This window comes from Hyperoodon ampullatus, assembly GCF_949752795.1.
Source record: "Hyperoodon ampullatus genome assembly, chromosome: 11".
NCBI classification, from domain to species: Eukaryota; Metazoa; Chordata; class Mammalia; order Artiodactyla; family Ziphiidae; genus Hyperoodon; species Hyperoodon ampullatus.
The window spans coordinates 85,753,702-85,780,706 of record NC_136924.1 but is presented as its reverse complement, the minus strand read 5'-3'; the positions used below and the strand labels follow the sequence as shown (position 1 = coordinate 85,780,706).

Sequence of the window (27,005 nt, the reverse complement as noted above, 5' to 3'; positions counted from 1 at the left end):
TCTGTTCCATCAGAACATTATTTATGGCCAATGAAATTTGAATTTCATGTAACTTTCACACTTCAAAAAATACTATTCTTCTTTTGATTTTTTTTAACCATTTAAAAATATAAAAACTAATCTTACTTCATGGACCACACAAAATAGGCAGTCACAGACGCATACCTTAGAACTAGAAGCATTTAACATGGTAGCTGAAATTCCTAATTGTTTCAAAACCATTAACTGGTCTTCCATAAGGGAGATCAATGGGCAAATCACGAGTGTAAAACCTAAAAGAGAAAGAAATCTACTTTAAATTTTACATCACCACCAGAATGAGTTTACCTTCTTTACTGTAACTTGAGGCCCTGCCCATCAATTCAGACTGATTTTCAATGCAGACTTAGCAATATACCACCTATTTCTTACCCTCATTAATAAAGGAGGTAGACACGAATAAACAATAAGCCAAATAAGCAGATATAAGATAAACAGAAATCTCTCACCCTATCAGTCTTATAAAAATATAGATAGATGTTGTCATTTGGATTTACTATCATTTTTAACATTCAGTATTGGTAATCTAAGTAAAATGATATATAAATCAAGTCAAATACTATCCAGTTAGCTTTCCAAAGAAAACATAGCAACTTGTATCATCTAGAATGATAGTTACATTAGTATCCATTCACTTACTGCACCAGATTAATTTAGTCGGATCAGAAATCAGTGAACGGTTTACTGACTGACTCAAGTTCTCGTAATACATCCCCTTTCTCTGAGAACTGAAATTGTTTGCAGCAGCTACAAAAGCTATTCTACGTTGTTAAAATCCTACGTTCTTATGTTTCTGTAGTTTGTTCCTTAAAAGAACCTAGGGCAGAAAGCAGACCAGTTTTAAAAATATACTCAAGATTAAGACCTTATCAAGGATTTTACCCTCTCAATTAGTCCTCTCTCCTGTATTTTCACTTTCTCCCTCATTACTGGCACCTTCTCATTACTATTTTATTTTATCATCTTATCTTATTTTATCTTATTTTATTTTATTTTTTGGCCACCCTATATGGCAGGTAGGATCTTAGTTCCCCGACCGTGGATCAAACCCGAGCCCCCTGCAGTGGAAGTGCAGAGTCTTAACCACTGGCCAACCAGGGAAGTCCCTCATTACGTTTAAACACGGTCAAGTCTCTCTCAAATTTGAAGAAACCCTGAACACCTAATTCAGGGCCCCCTGCCTTTTTCCCTGCATAGCAATTCTTTCCCAGGAGTGTCCCTTTCACTGGTTCCACTTCCTCACTCCTACTCACTCCCGAACAATTGCTCTTTGGTTTCCACCCAACCATTTTACTGAAGCTGCTCTAGCCAAGGTCATATTTGAGTCACTTGTCACTAAGTCCACTAGAACTTCCATGTCCTTATTTTATTTGACCTTTTGCCAACAGTCATCACTATTAACTACTCCCTGCTTGAAATACTCCCTTCTCCAGGCTTCTGATAACACCATACTCTCCTGACTACCCTCCTACACTTTGCTACTCTGTCTTAGCCTTCTCTGCAAGGCCCTCTTTCTCTGTTTATCCCTAAACTCTTGGTGTTCTGCTTTCTGTTCTGGGCGCTCTTCTCATGCTGCTCTGGATGATATAATTCGCTTCAATAGCCATCTGCATACTAACAGCCTCCAACCCAGCAACCTCAGATCTCTCGGACCCAAGCTTTCCACTCAAACATCCTCCTACTCAGAGGACAATACTACCTGGATATCTTGCAGGCATCATAAATTCACCAGGCCCCAAATTAAATTCATCACCTTCCCTCTCCATTCCCAAATAAGTTCTTTCTCCAATGTACCGTGTTTCAGTGAACAACTTCACCTTCAACTTCATCTGTCCCAGCCTCAAATCTGGGCAGCTAGACTATCTCTTCTCCTAGTCCTGTATCCAATGAATACCAAGTCCTACTGAACCTACCTCCTAAATATTTCTGGAATTCCTCCATCTGCTGGAATTATCCTTCTAAACCACAAATCTGACAAGTCTCTTACCTGTTTAAGACCCTTCAACAGCTTTCCACTCATCTAAGGAAAAGTTTTTAAAATATCTTTAAAGACTCTTTCCACATGTCTTGCCCTTCACTGCCTGCCACACTAGAATGATTCCAGGTTATTGAATACACCACACCATGCATGTTCTCTCACTTATAGGCGCGCGCACACACACACACACACACACACACACACACACAAACACACTATGGAATATTACTCGACCATAAAAAAGAATGAAATAATGCCATTTGCAGCAACACAGATGGACCTAGAGATTATCATATTAAGTGAAGTTAGCTAGACATAGAAAGACAAATATCATATATCACTTATATGTGGAATGTTAAAAAAAAAGATACAAATGAACTTATTTACAAAACAGAAACAGACCCACAGACACAGAAAACAAACTTATAGTTACCAAAGGGGAAAGGGTAAGGGAGGGATAAATTAGGAGTTTGGGATTAACATATATATACATACTATATATAAAACAGATAACCAAAAAGGACCTGCTGTAGAGCACAGGAAACTCTACTGAATATTTTGTAATAACCTATAAGGGAAAGGAATCTGAAAAAATATATATACATATATATGTATAATTGAATCACTTTGCTGTACACCTATAAGGGAAAGGAATCTGAAAAAATATATATACATATATATGTATAATTGAATCACTTTGCTGTACACCTGAAACACAACACTGTAAATCAACTATACTTCAATGAAAAAAAAATTAAAATAATAATTAAAAAAGCCACTTCCTCAGGCCTCCCCTAACAGCCCCTAGACCAGATCTTTGCACTGACTTAATTCCCTATTAAAACCTTTATCACAAAACCCTTAATGCAACTGCTTGCAATTAAGCTGTATTCTCTAGACCAGGGGTCAACAAACCGGTTGCTTGTTTTTGTAAATAAGGTTTTCCTGGAACACAGCTACAGCCATCCCTTTACCTATCGTCTGTGGCTGCTTTCCTGCTACACTGGCGGCTGAGCAGTCGGCACAGACCTCACGGACCACAGAGCCTCTCCCATTTACTGACTGGCTCTTTGAGGAAAAGTCTGCTGACCCTGCTCTATAGCCCTGGTAGTCCCCAAACAGCAGCATCAGTGTCATCTGAGAGCCTGTCAGAAATGCAAGCTCTTGGGTCTCACACTAAATTAGAATCTGCATGTTGATCAGATTACCAGCTGATTTTTATGCACATTAAAGTTTGAGAAAGCACTGCTGGCCACTGAGCTCTGTGAAAACGAGGACCACGTACATTTGCTGACTCCAGTACCTCCAGGGCCTAACACCACAGCAGACACTCCACAAAGACCTGGGGCTCGACTCCAGGCCTACTGACTCCTTTTCTAGTGCTTTTTCTCCTACAACATGTTTTTATTTTATTTTATTTTATTTTTTGGTGGTATGTGGGCCTCTCACTGTTGTGGCCTCTCCCATTGCAGAGCACAGGCTCCGGATGCGCAGGCTCAGCGGCCATGGCTCACAGGCCCAGCTGCTCCACGGCATGTGGGATCTTCCCGGGCCGGGGCATGAACCCGTGTCCCCTGCATCGGCAGGTGGACTCTCAACCACTGCGCCACCAGGGAAGCCCCAACATGTTTTTTAGTGATGTTTCAGGAACCAGATAAAAGAATGAATTACTCTCAGTCTTTAACATTCCCTCTCTAGGTGACTCCTTTAAATGTCTATTAGTGGAGAGATAAATCAAAGAAAAATGCACTTGATTTTGGCAAATATAGGGCTAGACTTTTTTTTTAAAGACTTAAAGATATATTCAGAGAAACGATGTTTCTTCACGTTAAATTAACGTTGATTAATACCCACCATCTGAACATAACGCTGGTAACTGGTAGCATAAGCTCTTTCCCCCACCTGTAGGCATAACGAGAAATACCTCCTTTCCAGACATTGTTACATTAATCGTTTCCAGCTGAAGTGACCTGAACTTCTGCAGTTTAAAGACATTTTTCAGAACATCTTTAACTTTACCAGACCATGGAAAATCTAGAAAGTGAAAAACAAACCAGATAGATTAGAACTATTCAGGATTATGAATGAGACACAAATGTGAATGGCCGTTTTTATAATAGAGAAGAATCAGGTCAATATATAAGACTTTTAATACTATGGACAATTTAACTTTTATAATAATAATTTTGAGATCTGTTTAATTCACGATGGTAAGCAAAATCATATTTAATGATATATCATAAGAAAAAGTACATCAGAAAAAAATGACAACATTTGCCGGTGATAAATAACTTCCAGAGGAGAAAGGTGCTCGGTCAGGCATTTGAAAAACAGTCTGCATGTCCATCAAGAAATTCATAGCATCATAGAAAACTCAACTATCATGAACAAAGTTAACGATTACCTGAAATTTTTGGTGTAAATATCTTGTATAAAAATGAACACTGGAAAAAAAGGCCCACAAAAGCAATTCAATTCTTTGGAGAGTTATAGTATTCCACAATTAATGATAAACAAGATGCTTGGCAAGATCCTGAATCAAGAAAGGTTTGTTCACCAGGGCAGGAGAATGCTGCCTTAACGAGTTAACTACCCTTTAACGAGTTTGAATTTTTTTCTCAATTGTTTAATTTTTTCTAGTTAAAACCTAAAAAACTGAGTTAAATAAATATCTTATTTTTCCAAGCACCGATTAATGTTGCTGAAACCATATTTGGACAAAATAATACATTCTGAATAATAAAGGCTTCATTTAAAAAGAACATGGGTAAAGAATGTCTGTCTCCAAGTTCCCCTGCCACTTAAGGAATGGCTAGTTTCAACTCTTAAGCTACTAGAAAGCACTGACCCAGGCACAATGATTTAATTCCAGTTCATAGAACTGAGAAGAGACAAAACGGGCAAAGATAAAAAGAAAAACAACAAAAAAAGAGCAAACCTTCTTTATTCCAAGAGGCAGGTGAAGAATCACATTCGCTGCTCTCCCCAGCATCAGAATCCTCTAAACACTGCTTTATTCTCTTTGTTAGGACATTTTTTTTCTGAATAAGCTCCTGTTGCCTTTCCAGAAGTTCTTGAATTTGAATGTCTACTGCATGTAGCTCACTGGTTATAGAATCCAGTTCCTCACTTAGAGCTACGAGGGAAGAAAAAAGATATAATGACCAGACAGAGTTAATCACAACTTTAGGTTCCCTTATTATTGATTTTTGGGTATTCCTCACCATCAAAATTATATACTTATCGTAGTATAGCAGAGTGGTTAAGAGCATGTGTTTTGGAGCCACACAGACCCGAGTTAAATCTTAGGTCTTCCTCTTACTGGCTGAGTGACCTCAGGCTAAGTACCTTATACTTAACTGAGCCTCAATTTCCCTATCTGTAAAATAGGGATAATATTAACACCTAGCTTTCATAGAACTGCTATAACAAATTAAATGAGATAGCATATTGAAAGTTCTTAACACAGTACCTGGCACACAGTTAAGCATTTAATCAATAATAATTTTTTTTTATTATGTTGTAGGGCAGTGGTAAAACCATCTCCTAAATCATTTCAGTAAAGTGACCAGACTCTGAAGCAAGAGCAAGTTATTTAAAAGTCATACGCTAACTACTTAGCTATCATTTTACAAAAACATTCATATTTGGGTTCATACTGTGACATGGTAAGGAGTCGGTGATTATAAACACGATGATGTCACAGTAAAGAGAGAAATCAAGCATGCTACTGGAACTGGCATTACAAGGCCAGCATGCTAACTTATAAAGAAGCCTTAACATATGACTCTAATCAGGCCAAACATTAAAGTCAAAGTGAGATTTCTTTTGACATCACATCAGTGGAAGCTAGAAAAATTTTATAGATTGGTGTTTTCTAAAACATCTGCCTGCATTAATCAGTGTCCAGTTTTTGTTTTATTTTTTTTGTTTGTTTTTTTTCTTGGCCATGCTGCATGGCTCATGGGATCTTAGTTCCCTGACTAGGGATTGAACCCTGGCCCTCGGCAGTGAAAGCACAGAGTCCTAACCACCGGACCGCCAGGGAATTCCCAATCAGTGTCCAGTCTTAATGCCTTTTCATGAGATGAAACCTTACAGTTATGATTTAAAATAGGATGCTCTGGTGGCTTTGTATTGTACCAACTGCCTGCATGATTCTTGGTTAGGGCTGGCCACCAGGGAAGTCTGTAGAAATGAAACAGCAGCCAGGTTTACAGTCAGGAGGCTGGCATAAGGTCAGGTGTTGCTGCAGCTCACTCCCGTTGTCGCTGATCCGCTGGCTCACCTTGCTGACATGGGGCAGAAGCAGAGGCAGGTTTACCCACAGTTTCTTCAGCTTCTTTGAATCCTTGGCTGGGTTCACATGCAACTTTCTGCGGCAAGTGCACCAGCTCTTCCGCAGGGCACCAGCGTCCTGGAGGTCAGAGCCTTGGGGACAGTGACACACCACATGAGTCCCAATGACACACAGGTTCTACTTGGTCCTAGTGCGTTTCAGCTCTTCCTTATCCTCCCACATGCCACATCCATCCTCCTGACCCTGCTGCTGGCTCTTGTGACTTCCAGACCAGCAACGCACTTCTTCATCAGGTCCCATGATCATGTAGAGACTAATCCCTGGCATAAATCCCTTATAACACTCATAATGATTCAGCTTCTCTGATGGAACCCTGACCAATGCCAAATGTTGTCCCAGAGGAACAGAACCTTAATGCGTTCTCTGAATCGCTTCTGGGCCACGTGGAATTGAGTCTCTGATCTGATTAGATTTAAGGGCATTAATGACCCCTCTTTGCAGTGGTAGAAGCGATAATGGTATTCCACAGCATGCAGTAGACGAAGTTAAATTATCATCTATAGACACCAGAAATTAAGTATCTAGAGAAGGCAATGCTCTGGGTGACCAAGTGTTTGCTGTCACAGAACATTTTTGTAAGAATAATGGGGTTGGTTGGTTGCTTCCCAGTATGCTGGAGCACTTGATGAGAGAGATGCAGGGTGTCCATAAAGGGACCTCAAAGTTTCTATGACTGTCCTAAACAAAACCCTTATCTCCTGGAGCTACAGTGCTGAGATTACTGAAGACTAACAAGTTTAAATTCTGCAGGTGGCTGAATTATGATACAAACTGAATTCCCAACCTTGCAGGGACTCTTCTGTTAAAGTTAGGACATTGATTTGGAAGGAGTGAGACCCTGAAATCAGGATGGGAACATATGGGCAGATTCCAACGAAGCAGGGGACCTTGAGCCACTAATTCTGCCAAGTCTTTTTTGTCCCCCTCCCCTTTCTGAAACAGCCTCCTCCTGCCTGTTACGGTCTTTCCTGAGGTAGATGCCCTGCAAGAGCACGCTAATCACTCGAAGGATCTGCCCCCACCACCTTCCAGTGCTACAAGACCCACGAGGCCCCAGAGGATGAGGTATAAAAATGTGAACTGTGAGAAAACATGAAACACACCAAAAGAGTTGCATTTGCCAATATCTATCACCAGAAACTAGAGAGTATACGTGGGAATAGGTCCTAAGGCTACTAAATCAAGGTGGACAGTATACAACATTGAATGAAGCCAAATTTACTGGTGTGGACTCAATAAGAAATTCTGGATTTAGGGACTTCCCTGTTGGCGCAGTGGCTAAGAATCCGCCTGCCAATGCAGGGGACACGGGTTCGAGACCTGGTCTGGGAAGATCCCACAGGCCACAGAGCAACTAAGCCCGTGCTACACAACTACTGAGCCTGCGCTCTAGAGCCCGCGAGCCACAACTACTGAGCCCGTGTGCCACAATTACTGAAGCCCGCACGCCTAGAGCTAGAAGCCACCGCAACGAGAAGGCCACGCACCACAATGAAGAGTAGACCCCGCTCGCCGCAACTAGAGAAAGCCCGGGCAGCAACGAAGACCCAACGCAGCCAAAAATAAATAAATAAATTTATTTAAAAAAAAAAAAAAAAAAAAAGACAGGACATAGTCCAACAACAAAATTAAAAAAAAAAAAAAGAAAGAAAGAAATTCTAGATTTAGTGTGCTAAATATAGTGGCCAGGAGTGGCTCTAATAATTTACTTAGCTAGTCCCAAAGATGAATATCAGAAAGTTGGGGTGGAATGACACAAGTGTAGGTGCCAATGAAGTGGAAAGGCTAGGACTTCCTGGGTATGCTCTAAAGGAGGGAAACCTGAGGCTTAGGGAGATGCGAGTGCTAGAGTGGATTATCAGGTGGGTTGATCGTCCACTCTCCCGTGGTCCGGCCCCCTAGGAGGACCCAGAGGATCCTCCCTTCACCAAGTCTGAAAGAAATGCATTCATGAGGGGAGCCCCAGCATCCGGGAAGAGGGCTGGAGTGGCTGTTCTCTGTAAGCCAGAAATGACCATGGGAAGTACTGCCTTTGAACTAGACTACCTGAATCAACGAGAATGATGGATTCTAAGACATGGGGGCTAAATGCTGGCAATTCAGTTCATGACCAGAGGAAAGGTAGATGCGGCTGCCATACCGGGCAATAGAGTAGAACAGTATGACTCACAGAGATCTTCGGCAGTAGCTAGCTGATCATGATGTCTGAAATGGAAATAGATGACTTGATCTGTACAGGCAGAATACAAAGGCCTGATTCTGGGAAACACAAGCCTGATTTGAATCACCACAATGGAGTCATAGTCCTTCAACCAGTTCCCAGAAATGGCCAGTTCATAGACCTAGAGTCCCTTGTATAAAGTGGAAGTTGGGGCCCTTTGAAAAAGGACTCTCCTACACAGCTAAAAATTTATGTGCTAAATCTTTCCACTATCCTTCTCCAGAGAAACTTATCAAGGTAATTGTGTATTGGGAAAAGGAAAATAACTTCTCAGAAATTACCAGACATCAACTCTAAACTGATAATTCCTGGAGAACTAAAATGCCACGGTGATCCACCAGTCAGAGTAGGGACTGGACTTAAGCAAAGCTGATGATCAATGCAGTTTTGCTTGGGTGCATCATACAGTGGGTTAGCAGGTCCTCCAACCTACCCTGTGGTTACTTCCCCAGTTCCAGCAGGCATAATTAGAACAGATATATTCAGCAACTGGCTGAGTTCACACATAGGTCTCCTGACCCAAGAGTAAGGACTATTAAGGTAGGAAAGACCAAGTGGAAGGCAGATAAGTGTGCTTATGTATCAGAACAGTGAGTAGTGCTCTTCCCACTGCCAGGACCCACTAGTGAAACGTTTGCTTCCCATCCCTGAAACTTTGGACTCTGCTGGTCTAGAGGTCTTAGTTAGCAAGGAAGAACTCTTCTACCAGGAGAAAAAGCAACGGTTCCATTTAACTGGAGTTGACTACCACTTGGCCAGTTTGCGTTCCTCATGACAGGAAATCAACAGGCAAAGAAGCGGGTTACTGGACTGGCTGGGGTGAGTGATCCTGACTGTTAAAGGGAATTGGATTGCTATGACACTGCAGAGAAGTGTGTCTGGAATAGAGGGGATCCTCTAGGCTGTCTTTTGGTATTCCCATGTCCTCTGATTAGAGTTAATGGAAAACTACAAAAACTCATTACAAGCAAACTGCTAAGGCAAATCCCACCAGGCAAGGCCCCATGACCAGGTGAGGTGCTTGCTGAGAACAAAAGGATATGGAATGAGAAGTTGAAAAGGCAGTTATAAAATCATAGCTATGACCACATGATCACGTGAGAACCAAGAACTGTAATAGCTATAAGCATTTCTCCCTTATTTTGATATTCCTATATAAGCCAAATTTGGGTTTTTCTTGTTGGTGGTTGGTTGGTTGGTTGGTCGGTTGATGGATGGATGGATGGGTTGATTGATGTTCCTGCTCCCATTCACCTAAATTCTAAAATAAAAAAGTGTTAATAGTCGCTAACCTCGTATCTCAGGATTTAAGTTAGAAGATTATCAAGAAGGAGGTGATTCAGCAAGAAGAGGAATGAGCATCACCCAAAGATGAATACAAAGAATTCCTGTCCTCTTCGGAGGAGAGGATCAGTGTATGTTTGGTTGGACCAGGGACAGCTATATCATGTTGGGGAGCCAGAGATTTAGAAGGTGGAAGTGAAGCCGTTGCCATATTTTCCGTATTTAAGAAGGTCAGTGCAAGGTCAGGCCTGGTGACCTCACTGGCATGGGGCAGCAACTGGGTCCATGATTCCAGCTGCTGCTAGATATCCTTAGGGAAACAGCAGGGCCTGCAGCTCCTCTAGATCCTGTTGGTTCTCCTCCCTTGGCTTCTCTGAACACGCAGCCAGGTCATATGCAACTCCACGGGGAAGGACGTGAGCATTTTGACAGGTCCTGCATCATCTACACTGGAGGCTTTGAGGCAATAAGGGACTGATCTAGGTTCTGGTAAGATCCATCTTCGTGGGGGGCAGTTCGTTTGGACATTCCCCACTGCATATGTATCTTCTCTTCCTAACTGCTGGCTCCGCCAGCTTTGGGCCCAGCTCCAGACACACAGGCAACAGACAGAAAGAAAGAGCTTAGCCACTTCCCATATTCACACCAAGCAGAATCCCTACAGTTAGTCCCTTATATCTCTCAGAGTGGCTCTGCTTCCTGATCAAATCCTACATAACAGAGATGTTAATGTCAAACAATGCTACAAAGTCAGTATCGTCGTACCTTAGATAAAGTCCTGATTGACTAAGAGTATAAGAAAATAGAGCTAGTTGTAATAAAACAGGGTCTTTTCATGTTTTTGTTCAAAATTTTATCACCTCTATTGCCAGCACGGACAACACATGACTTGTATTATTGGAGATGAGGTTGAAAAGTGAAAGATTTCAATAATCCATAACAAAGAGGGCTTATTACTATAATATATCTCAAGAGCACATAGTACTGAGCCGGGATCACACTCCAGAGTTCCTAAGCTTACAGCTGATGCAAGGGAGGTACCAGTCTTCAGAAACAGCACATTTTCTAGCAATATCCCATACTGAAATGAACAACGAGAGGAAAGTGATTTTCCACAAGGGAAGCCATCAAATCCAAATCAATAAACGGTCTGAAGGCAACTTCAGAGGCATTTCAAATATAGTTCGACACGTGGGTAGAACAATAGAAGAGGTGGGTTATTTGAAAGGGGCACAATATGGTAAAGGCAATGATTCAAAATAAGCATCTCCTCTTAAATAAGATTTATCTATGTCATTACTCAGTTATTTTAAAATCATAGCCTACTGAGAAAGCTTAAAGTCTTGTTAAGTAGAATAACTCACTTATGCATTCCAAAAATAACTATACCGAACTGAGGCAAGGTTCCGTAACATCTCTGAAACCCTCACCTTTGTCTCTTAGTAAAGAACATTTAGATTAGCATTTAATATAACTTAAATTGTTATCATTTATTATTAACCCTTCAGCTGTGAGAATGCGTCATGAGACAAAGCCAAAATCGACGTCACTATTTTTTTCATATTTATATTTAAATAAATTGTAAAGTTTTTAGGGGTGGATGGGAGGATGCCATACTTAGGAAAACCATTTCTTTAAAGTTTGAAAAGAACCTAATCTTGTTACCCCACTGTTAGTGCTAGTATGTAGCAAAGGCCATATTCACTATATCCTACAAAGGACAGGAAAATACCATAGAATAAGTTCCTCACTCCTGCCATCCACTTCTTTACTGAATAGTCAGCAAGATCTCACTAATAAGCATGATAGAATCTAGCCAGGTTTATAAAAACAAGCAATGGATGGAAATATACCAAAATACCAAGAGTAGCTGCCTGGAAAAGGTCAAATGGAAGTTTTTCTTTTATACTTTAAAAACGTTTCAAATAGCTCCACTTACAGGAACTTATCTTAAGGAAATAATCAGAGACGCACACAAAGCTTTTGATTCAAAGATGTTCAATGCAACCTTTCTTACATTTTAAAAATGGAAACAGACTAAAAGTTCAACACCAACACTAAAAGTGTTAATTGTTTAATGTCACTTCAAAACAATAAAATACAGAACAGTATTAAAAATAGAATATTTACAACATAGAATTTACTTAACAATATGTCTATACTCTATATCTACATTATGTTTTTAAAAATCAAATTACCAAACATGTACAAAACGTTAAAAATATTGTTGAAAAACAATACATCTAAATGTTACAGTATTAACCTGACTAGTGAGATTATAAATGATTTATATTGTCTACTTGATAATTTCTTAAGTTCCCAGAATGCTATCAAGAAACATATCATTCCTTGGAACTCTTATGTATTGCTTTTTGGGAACGTAAAATGGTATAGCCACGATGGAAAACAGTACGGTAGTTCCTCAAAAAATTAAACACAGAAATACCATGTTAACCAGCAATTCCACTTGTAGGTATATACCCCCCAAAACTGGAAGCAGGGGCTCAAATGGATATTTGTACACAATATTTGTAGCAGCATTATTCACAAAAGCCAAAAAGTGAAATAACCCTCTGTCCACTGACAGACAAATGGATAAAGAGAAGGTGGTACATGCATACAATGGGTTATGATTCAGCCTTAAAAAGATACATGTTACAAAACAGATGAACCTCAAAGACATGCTTAAGTGAAATAAGCCAGACACAAAAGGACAAATATTGTATGATTCCACTTAAATGAGGTACCTAGAATGGTCAAATTCACAGAGACAGAAAGCAGAACAGTGTTACCAGGGGCTGCAGGGAAGGGAGGACTGCGTTTAACTGGTACCGAGTTTCAGTTTGGAGTGATGAAAAAGTTCTGGAGATGGATCATGGTGATGACTGCACAGCAGTGCAAATGCACGTAATGCCATGCACATAATGCCACTGAACTGTATGCTTACAAGCAGTTAAAATGGTAAATTTCATTAAGTACATTTTCCCACAATGAAAAGAAAATCTGAAAAAACATCACTTCTATAATCAGAATTTTTAAAACAAGTATTTTTAAATTTTATTTTTATTAATTTCTATTAAGACTTTTTTAGAGCAGTTTAAGGTTCACAGCAAAATTGAGGGGAAGGTACAGAGAAAAACATTCAATTAGAAAGAGAAGAGAATGAACTACAAAATGTAATCATCTCCACTAACCTGAGACGGATGCCATTCTTAAGTTGAATTGGAGAGCCAAATTTCTTTCTAAAAGTGAAAGAAAAATCAGAGCAACAACTTTTTAAAAACAGTACTGCTGATAATGCTCAGTGATAATCTGTCATTACTAAGCATAAAAAATGTTAGAAAGTAAACTATATACTGCAGTGACCTTTCAATAAGGACTACATGCTTTTTCCCACTCTACTTTTTTATGGAAAACTCTCTAGATTTCAGAGAAGTGTCCAAAGTCACATAAACATATAATAACAAGTATGACGTCAAGAACACTGAACAAATATCCGCCAGACACAAAGCGATGTCACAAAAAAAGAGCAAAGCCTTTAGGTTTAACAGCTTTACCACTAAATTACTGTGTGATCTTAGCAAAGCTAAACAACTTGTTTGTCTCAGCCCCTTTCCCTGTCTCTAAAATTGGGATGGTGGAAGCTATTTTACAAATAACAAGTTGGATAGATTCAAATATCCCAGATGAAGCAAAACCCATCAACGTAATATTCAAATTAATCATTTAACATTTTACTGAATATTTGCTTTAAAGGGTTACAATTTAGACTCAATCTTAAAAGAGGAATTGGTATTCTACAGAGGGGTGAGATTGCAGAGGGAGAGAACATGAGAAGGTCAGAAGTGGCGAAAAAGCCTGGTTTGTATTAAGGAACTCAAAATATTTCTGAATGATTAAAACTTAAGAGTACACACAAGCAAGTGGAAGGAGGTGAGGTTGGAGGGTAGGAACTTTTATTTAGATTGTCCATCATCTCCAGGAACACCTCCCCCAACTCTGATATGGAAAACCAATAGTTTCCAAAACTAACTTAGAATGTTCTCCAAAGCTTCAGCATCACCCTGCCCTTACTCAAACTGCTGACCTTATGCCCTTCCTCATGTAGAATTCTGTAGTCACCACTAGGCTGGGAAAATAAGTAGGGTCTTCTTTACCTTGCTAAGAAGTTTGGAAGGGCCACACCACTAAAAGATACTGAAGGAGGAGAGTAAACCAAGGACTTCTAATTCTTTATCGATATGAATATGTCTTCACCATTTTGTGCAAATATAATTCTCCTTCTCTAGACTGTGAGGTTCTCCAGGGGGCAGGGATTGAGTCCCTTCACATCTGTGTCCACATAGCCTAGCACAGTGCCTTGCATATAGTGCAGGCTCAGGTTTGCTGAGATTGAAAGCAGAGGGTTTTTCTATACTTCTGAAAGGATGTAATCTACAACCATTTTGCCCCACTATTTTAAACGACTCCTTTGATTATACTGTTAAAGAACTGCTCATAAACTCCTTTCCCAAAGGATGTGATTTAATAGTAAAAGCTATCTGAACATAAAATACGTTCAAAAATTAATGAGCTATCTATAGCACGTGTGTCAGAAGTATACCTAGGCACTGTTAAAATCCAAAACAAACGGAGACCAGTCTTGAAAATTTTCTGGGCAGACAAAACCAGCACAGACATACAAACAAAGCTTAATTTAGCTTATTTTGAAAGACTAACTTGACCTGGGGCATTTTTTGTTTCTGCCTCTGGAAATCAGAAGCAAAACTCCAACTGTTTCCCAAGGTTGCTATGAGGTAACCACTAATCGATTCCCTATCCTTTAAGAAAATGTTAATATTATAACCAATCAGTGTGAAGAATAAACAGTCCTTACTAAACAAGCTGCTTTGTAACAATATAGCCCTGAGCCTAATTCCATGTTTCGATTTGAGTGCTCCCGGTTGGCAAACTGTCTTTTTGGTGTGTACACAATGAACTTTTCACTAATTACTACTTCCATGATTCAGTGGTTTTACTTGCTATATCTGAACTTTTGCAAGCATCCTCAGGAAATATTTTACAGGGTCTCAGGCAGTCATGAATGCTTGACACCAAGCACCAGAGGCTAAATCACACACACACATCCTCCAACTCCTCGCCCCCTGCGTTTAGACGCAACAGCAATTTAATAATACCCTCCCTTACGCTTAGGCGTTCCCAGTGGCGTTTCCCAATAAACAGTGGTTGCAAATAAACAGGCTGTGGTACCCAAGCCTCCTGCACGGAAAAGGCTGGTGATAAAAAAAAAAGACCGGTCGGCAGTGGAACGTGCCCCTAAAGGACCGAGTTCCATTAGAGCTGAGCGATGATAGAGAGTTCCATCAGAAGGGCGAGGGCCCCTGTTTCTCCCCCGCCAATGCATTGGTGGAAGGAAGTGAGCCGGCCTCCCCATCAGCCAGGAAAAGGAATATTAGCTCTTTCAAAGCGGTAACGGGAGTTACCCCAGAACGTCTCCCCAGGGGGTTAAGGAACATCCTCCCCTCCTCAGTCTCCGACCCCAAAACGCCCCTGCCTCAGGTCCGCTACTCACCGCTTTCAGACGCGCTCCAACGAAAACTTCCCGCCACCAGGCTTTCCTTTCTTTCCAGCCAGGAGCATCCACCCTTCCGGGTCGGTCCTTTCAACCAATTGCAAGTAATGCCCTTCTCTTATTGGTCAAGGGGTGTGGCCACCATTTGCGTCATTGAACAAAGCCACAGTTGATTGGTTGATGTTGGGAGCAGGCTTAGCCAATGGAAAACGGCTTTGAATTGGGGTGGGGGCGGCTGCGTGTTTCCGGAAGACGTGGCGGCTTTCCCCTGGGCTGTTTCCCGGCTTCGTTCTCTCGACTTTGCTTCACACCCTGGCCGCTCCGAGGTGCTATCGACGCCGCCCTCACCCCTGCAGCCATGATCTCCTTAACGGACACCCAGAGTAAGTACCTGCTCCGAGGCCCCGCCTCGAGCCCCGGACACCCCTTCCTTGGGCTGGGTCTCGTCCGCCCGCCCCTCCGCCCGCCCGGGTCAATGAATGAAGCTCCGGAATGGGGGCGGCGGCCTGCTAGACACAGCTAGGGCTGTGGGCGTCTGGAGGGCTGCCTGGAGGAACCGAGGGCTGGACTCGCGGTGGCGGACCTGGCCTGGGGGGAGAGTCGGTGGGGTCTGGGGAGACGCCCTAGCTGGGGAGGGGGAGCTTTCGCCCGGCGTCTGTCTCGCACCGGGGTAGCGCAGCTCTCACTCCCAGGGAGATGGGCGCTTTGTTCCCGCGGGTGGCCACGAGAGAAAGTTTGATGCGCTGTGCCCGCGGCCCACTCTTGGGGACATTTCTGCACGTGACATGCTTGGGGTCCTCTACAAGTTACTGCTGGTTATTTGGGAGGCCGAGTTTTAAATGTCACCTATGATAGGCTGTTTTTGAAAATGTGCTTACGCTTAAATATTTTGAGTATTTACCTTTTGCCACTACTGGAAGCAACCTTTTAAAAGTTCCTTGAAACAACTTCACTTTTCTACCGGCTACTGTCTCCCCAATAGTAAACTCTGTGTTTAGTTAAACGATTTCTTTCGTTAATATTGTATATTGTGCTTTGGTGGCACGTTTTATTATTTTAGCATCTTTCTGCCTGCCACAGAGTTCTCCAGGTTTATCTTATCTCAAAGATTAACATTGCTGTCTGTTTTCTTTTTCTATCAATATAAAATTTCCAGTTTTCTATCCCTTTTTGTCAATCTTAATAATTTTGTATTTACATTTCTGCCAATGCTTCCTATCTTTTGATGGTCGTGATAGACTTTTTATCTCACTTTGTTTTATCTGCCACACCTTTGTTTTTCTTATTCTAAATAACTTACTTGAATTTTAAAGATTTTAAGAACTATAAACAGCCTGTTGAAATAAAAATAGAACTTCTTTTAAAAATGCCCTGTTTTAAAGTAGAGTCGTAAGGTTTGGATTCAAGTCATGGCTAACTTGAACTTCACCGAGCTGCTCATAACTCCTGCATACACTGCCACCCCAATCAGGCTCCCTCCCTTCCTCAAATTGGACTGGGTCTGCACCTTGGATGCCCATTTTGGTCTGCCTGTTCTGATCAGAGAAAATATAAGTATAGTCCTTTTTTGTTTGGGGTTTTTGTTTGTTTTTCGTGGGATGTTTTGGTTTACTGTTATAATAAAAGTAGCCATTGTATATAATTGTATAAAAGCATCTTATTTCAGTTTACTGTGGGCTTTTATATAAATCGTTATCCTTAATTCTTATAAGAGCCCTGTAGAGCAAAGACGAGTATGTCTCTTTTATAAATTAAAGGAGGCTCAAAAGAAATTCAGTGTATAATCATGAGGAAAGTGACAGAAACAAGACTTGATCCCAAATCTGCTGGCTCAAAAACCTTTGTTCTTTTCACGGTACCCTACTAGCATCTAAGAAGATTTGCTATAAAGCTTATTTGAAATCTATCTTAGAAAGATGAAATTGTTCCATAGCAAAAAGAGTTTCAACAGTAGATATTTATCCTTTAGAATTGTGCATTGATTTTTTTTTTGAGAGACTGTGTAGAATATTCAGAGCCTATTTTCTTTATGATGCAGTGTTCTGTGCTCTCAATTGAAACCCAGAATTCAGCAGAATTGTGTACATAAATTGCTAGGATTTATTTCTAATACTGCTAATTACTCAGAGGAAGTACTTAATCTCTACACAGTTTTCCTATCTAACTTTCCTATCTTAGTCTGTGATTATTACATAAGTAAATATATAAACTACTTATCCTGTGTGTAGAGATTCTTTTCTACTGAAGTCTTATAGGGACAAGTGCCTGATTTACATCCTTCCAAAAACCAGAACAAGGGGGTTGGGTTAGAATGTGGGCACAATAGGAAGCATTCTCCTCACTTCATTAAATTGATGAGGAGGATGAAATGGTACTCTTTGCTGCTCATTTGCCAAGTGTTTTAGATAAGACAGTGGATCAGAACACATAATAATTAGTGAACCAAAAGCTCTTTGGATTTCAAATGGTGTTTGTGTGTGTGTTTAACTGTAGGAATCAGCCATCATTCAAGTGACTTGCCAAAATTATTCTGGGATCCTGATTCTGGAAGAGAAGTACCAGACCAAGTACTGATCATAGTAAATAGCAATTCATAATTGTTTTAAGGAATTCTATAGTAGCACCCCCTACCTCACCCCACCCCCCCAAAAAACCCGCAAGATTTATTGAGGGGGCTGGAGTGGGGCAGTTCCTATGCTGCCTCTAAATCTTTACTTCATTATGTCACATTGCCTGAAATTCCACCATGGTGTTCAATTGAGTTCTTTATTGTGACATTTTTACTTTTTGAAAGGAATGGGCATAGGAAGAAAGACAATGCTGCCTTAAAATGTCTTAAATAAGATATCAAAATGCTAACAGTGATTGTCATTGGATTAAGAATATCTCTCCTTATCAAATTTCTACAATAAGCTTTTGATTTTAGATACATTTGTTTTATTAGACTGATTTTATCAGATTATGCTTTAAAAACACGCATGTGTGTGTGCACGCGCGCAAGCGGGAATGAAAGTTTGATAGTGCACAGAGGAAGATAAGTTTATTTTACTGTGTATGATTCTGGTGGCGAGAGAGCAGCTCCAAGTGGGGCTTTAATAACCAGAGGGCTTGTGAATACATAGGCATAGGCAAGAACGGAATTCTGGAGGGGAGAAAATAACACAGCGAGGTCAGTTTGAGACTTTTGACCCACTCAGATCAGGGACTATTGGGCAATAACATGCTAGTGTCCGTTTTGGCAAAAATGTTACAGGCAACCCTCTCTTTCTGTACAACACTGGATAAAGTAGTGGGAATGTTTTGGTTTCCCCTGTTATAGTTGTAAGATGTGGAGCCTGAAGATTGGATTTGAATTCTAGCCAGACTCCACTCCACACCCCCGTCCCTCCCTGCACCTGTCCCCCTCCACACGCACATTTGCTGATTCTGTGATCAAGGGTGAATTATTAATCTGAGTCTTCAGTTGCCCACATGAAACATGGGGCTGGTGCTACTTTTTAACCCCCCAGTTTTGCTAAAGGAATTATGACATATTTGTATAAACATCTCATTAAATGTAAAACCATGTACAGACATTGTCCTTTTTCACTGCAGTCAATTTCATACTGACATCTCCTTAGTTATGTTAGTAGCAAGCTAATTATATTAAACCTAAAGATGCTTCTCCCAGAAGTTCAGCCTACTCCAGTGCCCTTGAATTTCATTTAATCAAACATATTTAACCTGGCAAAAAAAAATCTCTAGAATAATGTAATGATGCCTACCTTGCAGTAGTATGGGGGGGATTAAGTTCTGTAAGATACGTAAAGCACCTCGTAATGGGCAATTCATGGTAAATTCTCAATACATAGTAGGCGTATTGCCATATAGTTTCCTTTCTGATGAACAAACATCTCAAAATGTGTACATAATCATTAGGACAATTTGTGAAAAGATAGAAATGAGTTGTATTTAAATAACTCAGCTGCCAGTGACTAAATCCTAACTACTAAATAGTTATTTAATGGAATTGTCCTTGCTCTTTTGTCCATATTTTCCTGTAGGAAATTATGTCTGACACCTAAACAGTTATTTGGTTAAATTCTCCTAAAGCATTTAAGCATGAAGGTATGAGCCTCCAATTTTCATGAGAATTTGTGTCCGTGGAATACACTTACCAGTGTCTTTATGGACAGGTACCCGAATTCTTTTAGACTAACTTTTGGAGAACAAGGCAGCTGGAATGGGAGGCAGGAGTTAACTGTATATTGAGGTGAAGGATGTCAAAAAAGCCATAGGATATAAATTTTCAACTCATCATAACATTTTACGTGGCTTAAATTTTTAAGTAGCTGTGACTTAGATTTTAGCTCTCTGGAGCCGAGGCAAAAAAGTTAAGTAACAGATCAGAAATCACTATTGTGTATTTAAAATTGTGTTTCCCAAAATATGGCAGTTTCGGTCTGATTTATTATTTTATGCAGATAGTGCTGCTAGGTAAAATAAGGATTGGTGACTGTTTCCTGAAATCAAAACTGAAATGATCAAGGAACTAATTTCATGGATTGTGCTTTGTAACGTTAACAGAATAGTACAACTGTAACCTTAGAAAGTTAAGACTCTTCAGACATAAAGATAAGTCTAGGGAGTGTAAAGGCAATAAAATATTAGTTTTGTATAAAGAGTAACCATAGACGCAAAAGCTTATACTTTGTCCATCACTCTATACTCAGTACCTAGAACAGTTGCTGGCATTTAGCAGTTGATCAACAATTCTTTGTTTTTGAATGAAAAAGTAAAAACCCAGAATATTAATATTAGGTAAAACAGTGTTCTTTGAAATGTTGGAGAGGTGATTTTAGGACTCTTAGACTAAATATGTGAATGGATGCATAGTTGAGAGAGACTTGTAGAAGATAAATCCATAATAAGCCGTCAAGAAGTTAAAAGTCTGAAAATTAACTTTGGAGGAGATGGCTTCTTGACTCAAAATCTCTCCTGTTGTCATTGTGAGAAGCAGTCTGTGCTGACCTCCCATAGCATTTCCAGTGGGTTAAGGAAGGAATTTGTTTTCAGAAGGGAAAGAAGGAACTGCAGATATTGTGCATACAAATACTAGTCATGGAATATGAAAGGAGAAAAGGAGACAAAAGTGAACCCACATACTTATGTCTGATGCCAGAAGGGCTCTTGGGAGGGAAAAAATAATATAACCAAAGGTTTAGATTCCTGATTTGTCTTTCTCTATTATGGGTATGTTTGTGAGAAATGCTCTCTCTCATATAAGGATTAGAAATTCCCATTCATATTTTAAATCTTGCGAGTAATTTTCTGTTGTTAATTTAATTTGTTCTGGATCTTAACGAATGTCAGTCATTATGTCAGCCTGCAGTGTTGGGGTCCTATTTCCTTATATCAGTCAAAAGAAAAACTGAAAATTTTTTCTTGCTTAGTTTATGAGGATCTTAATGTAACTTTACTTTTGCTCTACCCTTAACCATATAACTTATATTGCAGAAATTGGAATGGGATTAACAGGATTTGGAGTGTTTTTCCTGTTCTTTGGAATGATTCTCTTTTTTGACAAAGCACTACTGGCAATTGGAAATGTGAGTTTTTCAATATATATTTTAACTAAATTCATAAGGAAGTTTTAACTACTAATGAATTATTGCCTGCTATGAAATTGGGGGGAAATAATTCACTGTTACTCATGTAAAGACTCCTGTTACATTCTCTGATTTCATCAGGGGTGGAACCTGACAGCTTTCTGTTTAAATAAAAGATAAATGCTTAATGAAGTTTTCTAATTCCATAACTGCTCTGTTAAGTGTTTGATATGTGATTTACAATAGATAAATCAAGACTGCCTCAAATAGTTCAAAATAGATGACTTGATAGCCCCATGTCTTGGTAAATTTGTTAATGTTTTGATTTTACACATCTGAGATTTAACATTTGCTTAAATAGCATAAAATGAACAGATTTTTAAAAACCACTTAAACCTTTAAAAAATATATCTATATTAATAATTGACCTGCTAAGAAAAGTGTGTATATTGTTTATTTGGAATGTGTACTCTGTTGTCCATGTGTGAAGGCTGTGCAAGAGTTCTAGAAATAAATAATAACCCTTCTAAGAGGGCAATAAAGTCACTGAATAACGATAAAATATTTTTGAAGTGTATGTTAACATTGGGCTTTTAATTGGACATTGGAAAATATAAAGGGTAACAATTGTTCAAAATTAATGTTTTAATAAACAGTAATATAAACAGCATTGGTATCTCAGAATGTGAAGCTTAACCATTAGTCTTAATAAATATTTTTGTGAAATATTTTTCACTGAAAAATGGTTGTGAAGAAAGGCAAGTATTTGGGAATAAAACCTTGGAAAACGCAGGCATTTAGTCAATCACCATCTCTTGTCCATTGTCTGAAAACATACAAACTATAAGTATATTTGAGAATGCATGGCTGTATTTCATTTCTGCTGCTCCCAGATTTCCGGAATTAATAAAACTAGGATTTTCTTGCTGGCTTTGCCTGGTTTCTTCTACTACCAACTGGGCCATGTCAGGTTTTCTCCCATCCATAGGAACTCCTATCACCCCTGATCAAGTTTTCAGAACCAGGAGTACCTTCGGTTGACATATTTACGGACACCTTCGTTCTCTTGCCTTGCTGCTCATCTGTTTGACTAAGCCATCGCCATCTAGCTAAAGCCGGGGAAACCACTGCAGATGCAGATGCCGCTGGGTGACACCTAATCTTTCTTTGTTTCTCTTTTCTTCATCTAATCAAGATAGAAGAGGACTGAACACAGTGGGATACAACTGCAGCTTTAACATGGTTCTGCCTCTTGGTGTGCATTGTAGTTTTCTCTGGCCAGTTGCTCACATTAAAAGCCACATGTCTTTTTTATCATATTTAGCTTTGACCTTACCCCTTCAAACATATGCAGTGCATTTAACTGCTTTTTCTGTGTTACGTTTTCCTCCTCTTCTAGGTTTTATTTGTGGCTGGCTTGGCTTTTGTAATTGGTTTAGAAAGAACATTCAGATTCTTCTTCCAAAAACATAAAATGAAAGCTACAGGATTTTTCCTGGGTGGTGTATTTGTAGTCCTGATTGGTTGGCCTTTGATAGGCATGATCTTCGAAATTTATGGATTCTTTCTCTTGTTCAGGTAAGGCAACCATTTTATTTTATTGTTTCTCTTTCAGTAAACCATAATGTCAAATAATTATTGCAGAAACCCAGATGTGTTTATCAGATGCAGATGATTGTTATTTTATAAAGTATTTTCAATGCAATAAAATTTATTTTGTTGGCATTTTACGGCACTCTGTTTATGTTTGGTATTTTCATCAACCAGACAGTGGTAGATAGATAGATAGATAGATAAATAGACAGATAGGTAGATAGATAGATAGATAGATCCAGCATTTTAATATGTAGACCTGATGCTGTACAGTTACTGTCACTTGATGACACTTTCTTTAGTGCATGTAGATATTAGAAAATTTTGGACCAAATACATTATGGGAGGTTTTGATCAGTTAATATTTTACAAATGCCACTTACCCAGTAAATAATAGTATGCAATGTGAGAAAATACTTTCAAGTAAGTTGGTTTAATTATTTATTCAAGAAAGGTGTATCATTTGTCTTCTATCTGCCAAGCACCATATTGCCCACAGGAAACAAACATTATTAAGTGCCAGATCTGCTTTAGAGAATCTCTCATTTCTAATATGGGAAATAGACTGTAAAGATACCAGTAGGATGTAATAATAATGCCATTATAGATGTTTATGCAGAATGTTATGAGCACAACTAAGGAAGGGATCAAATCCAGGGAGAAGTAAGAAATAACTGAATTTTGAAGTCTCTTAAAACATTCAAAACTTTAACAGGATCCTTTCTTTTTACATGGCTAACTGTTCATTTTGGTAATAGAGAATGTGTTCATTCTAAGAACTTTTTTCGCCTCTCCCAGGGGCTTCTTTCCTGTGGTTGTTGGATTTATTAGAAGAGTGCCAGTCCTTGGATCACTCTTGAATTTACCTGGAATTAGATCAGTAAGTAATCATATATTTAACAATATGTTTTCTAAACCATTAAAATAAATGCTCTCTGGGGGGAGGGACGACTTGGGAGTTTGGGGTTAGCAGATGCAAACTATTATATATAGAATGAGGAAACAACAATGTCCTACGGTACAGCACAGGGAATTATATTCAATATCCTGTGATAAACCATAATGGAAAGGAATGTAAAAAAGAATGTGTATGTGTGTGTGTGTGTGTACACACACACACACACACACACACACATATATGTATAACTGAATCACTTTGCTATATAGCAGAAATTAATACAACATTGTAAATCAACTATACTTCAATAATTTTTAAAAGTTTTTTAAATAAAATAAAAATTTTAAAGATAAATAAATGCTCTCTGATGCTCTTTGAAGAAATTTGAGGAATTGATACACAATTGATAAGTTTTTTATTATGATATAAATGGTTACATCGCATAGATCGTGGTTACCATGAATACCAGAGAAAATAATCATTGCTAAACCTATAGAACCTGAAATGTGGTTTCACTGTATCCATTTTTAATGTTGTTCTCTCTTTTTTCATGTAAATTGGATTGATATGCTCTGCTGCCTTTCTCTTTGAGAGTTCAAGGCACTTTTCAATTAACTTTTATATGATCTCTAATTTTAGAAGCGATAATATAAAAAAACACCATTATTTCTTACAAATATTTTCTCTCTTAAACTGTATCACCACATGGAGTGCTTTAAGACAATTAAATAAAGCACTGTGATACTGGGAGTCAGATGACAAAATTCCGTTCCTAGCTCTGTCCACAGTTAGAACAGTCTTGTCAAATCTGTTTCTCCAGGGCGGGCAGTCAGCTTCTTAAAGTTGTTTGCAGACTTTTGTAGATGCTTCTAGAGAGGTAGTTCATAGCATTTATTGAATTCTCAAAGAGCTAAAGGATGGCTTACCCACTAAAATAGGTACCACTATAAGCCTAATCTCATTTCCATCCTCAAATCAGAACCTTGCAGCCCAGATAACCTAGACAGTTTTTGAAGTTACCTTTGGAGAGACAATGTTGTGCTTTCTCTCCATCTAAATTTACCGTAAAATTCTAATGAATCCATGAGTGCTTTGAGAGCAGCTTTTAGTTTCAGTGTGCCAATCACCTATCTGCGATAATATAAAATGCTAGAACCTAGGCTTATAGGGGTATATCCTGATTTCATTTGCATTAATCCCCAAACTCATACAGTAGTCAATGTTGTTTATACTTAGAATGTCTTTTGAATGTACTAAAACTTCTAGTTATAGAGCTGTAATCATTAATCATGTCCTTAATTTAAGGATTCTTCAGTATTTGCATAAATGGACATCCAATACTATAAATTGTGTTTCCTATTATTATTACTTCATTATAATAAATGCTTAAGTAAAAATGTGAATAATGAAATGAAAGAAAGGGTTAGATGATTGCTAGATTTTGATAGTGTTATATAGTCACTTGGGTTATGTAACTTTTAATATCTTCACTAATTACTTTGTTTCAACATCTGTTTGCATCACCATCTGGAATGCTGAAGAAAGCCCAATTGCTTTATATTTGGGGTGGAGTAACCAAAGTAAATAACCACTTACATTAATGTGTGTTAAAACTTATGTTCCATAATTATCGATTTATGCTTGCATCATTAAGTCTCTTTTTAATGTCATTGCCACTTTTAGTCTGAAGTCCAGAATACACATTTAAAGTATTTTTAGTCAGTAGCTGTTGTTAATTATTGAACTTAATGGAGCTAAATCTGTTTGTTCAAAGACTACATAGGCCCAGAAGAGATCCACAATAATGGTCAGTTGAAATACCTTATTGGGTTCATTAATGCATGAATGGCTGACATTTCAGCTTTTTATTTTTTTACTTTTTTTTTGTTGAGCTAGCAGCGTTAACTTCATCTTATCCAATTTTTTTATTCATTGCATTGTGTTTCTTGTATTGCACCCTTAAAGTCATATGTGTAACATGTCATGCAGAAACAACTTATAGAAAAAAAAATTTTTTATATACATTTATATGTCAGAAGATGGTGGTGAGTAGTACTGGATTAATCGTTGTCAGTCATACCTTAACTTTCCACAAATCTTATAAAGCTGGGTTTTTTAATCAACATTTAAAGTGTTGATGTAATATTTTATAGTGCTCTAGGCTTTCATTTAATTATGTTTTTCTTCTTGCAGTTTGTAGATAAAGTCGGAGAAAGCAACAATATGGTATAACAACAAGTGACTTGAAGACTCATTTAAAATATTGTATTATTTATAAATCCTTTGAAGAATATTCAGCACAAAATTAAATTACATGAAATAGCTTGTAATGTTCCTTACAGAAGTTTAAAACGTATAGCCTACAGAGTAGCAACAGCAGTTAACAAAGAAGCAGTGAAAACAGACTTCTCACCAAGTCATCTAAGAAGTCAGCAAGCAAACCGAAGGAGATGACATCTATGTTACAATGCATATTGAAACTCTTGAAGGGGATTTTTTACTGTTTTTCCACAATGTGTGAAACACAGCCATCGTTAGAGAACTGTAGTGCCTGTTTCTTTTCTTTTTATTTTGAAGATGCAAGCACACCCATAGGCATTTGCTTTTTAGAACTGTAATGTCCTCTGCAACAGCGAAAATATTTCCAGTTGCACTGTGTCTCTGAAAGTGATGCATGAGTTAGATTGGATTATGTCATCGTGATATATAAAAACCAGGAAAACCTAGTGTCGATGTATGAATCACTTTTTTCTTTTTTTTTTTGGTAAACGTATGGTTAAAATAAAACTTTTGTGGTTCTTCTGAATCTTAATATTTTAAAGCCAGATGAAAATCTGAACTAGATATTCTTTGTTGGAATATGCAAAGGTTATTCTTTACTAGCTTGTAGTTTCTAAGTTATAGCTGACTCAGCACTTTTTCTTTCAGGAACACATTCTGGAAGTCCTCATACTTCTTGGGACTCTCACGTGAGCATCTGTATCTTTCATGACATGTAAGCATTTAACAAAAAAAGCATTCTTGGTGATGAAGGAGTCTGTTACCTAGCTCATTTCATTGAATAGTTTGTTATTTAAGATACTACATGATGCAACCCAAATGGATATTTCCATGTTGTGATCCAGTTTTTCTTTTTCTTTTATTTTTTAAATTTTAGCGGTGATTTATTATTTTGCTTTTCATAAAATAACTACTGGTAATATTTACTTTAAGATGTACCGTGTTAAAAGGTTAAGCTTAAAGGGCTATTTACATAAGCCAAGTTTTCCCTTATTTTCAGCTTTTTCATAACATAAAAATCAATATGCATAATGTGTGTTTCATATGATCACTCTTCATTTGAGTTCATGGAGAGAATATCTGAGTTCACATACTAAATTATTTTACTGTAATTAAACTGGCTATAGTTCTGAAAAACATGACACTACAAAAATGATGTGTTGTCTTCTCTACTATTGCTGCTTGACAGGCA

General features: G+C 38.6%; 2 protein-coding genes across 2 annotated transcripts in view; one reads left to right on the top strand and one right to left on the bottom strand.

Annotated features, from left to right (window-relative positions):
* Positions 1–13,092, bottom strand: part of RECQL (RecQ like helicase) — a gene marked incomplete at both ends in the record, with an annotated part of 32,513 nt that extends 19,421 nt beyond the window's left edge. Inside the window, 4 exons of the mRNA XM_079716039.1 lie at positions 166–272; positions 3,872–4,051; positions 4,956–5,153; positions 13,077–13,092. Of these exons, the coding sequence (XP_079572165.1) occupies positions 166–272; positions 3,872–4,051; positions 4,956–5,153; positions 13,077–13,092 (501 nt within the window). The remainder of the gene's footprint in view (positions 1–165; positions 273–3,871; positions 4,052–4,955; positions 5,154–13,076) is intronic.
* Positions 13,093–15,812: 2,720 nt separating this feature from the next.
* Positions 15,813–25,765, top strand: GOLT1B (golgi transport 1B; the record flags this gene model as incomplete). Its single annotated transcript, XM_079715327.1, has 5 exons — positions 15,813–15,837; positions 20,951–21,042; positions 22,442–22,620; positions 23,434–23,515; positions 25,727–25,765. The coding sequence occupies 5 exons, from the start codon at positions 15,813–15,815 to the stop codon at positions 25,763–25,765; spliced, it is 417 nt and encodes a 138-aa protein (XP_079571453.1).
* Positions 25,766–27,005: the final 1,240 nt, after the last annotated feature.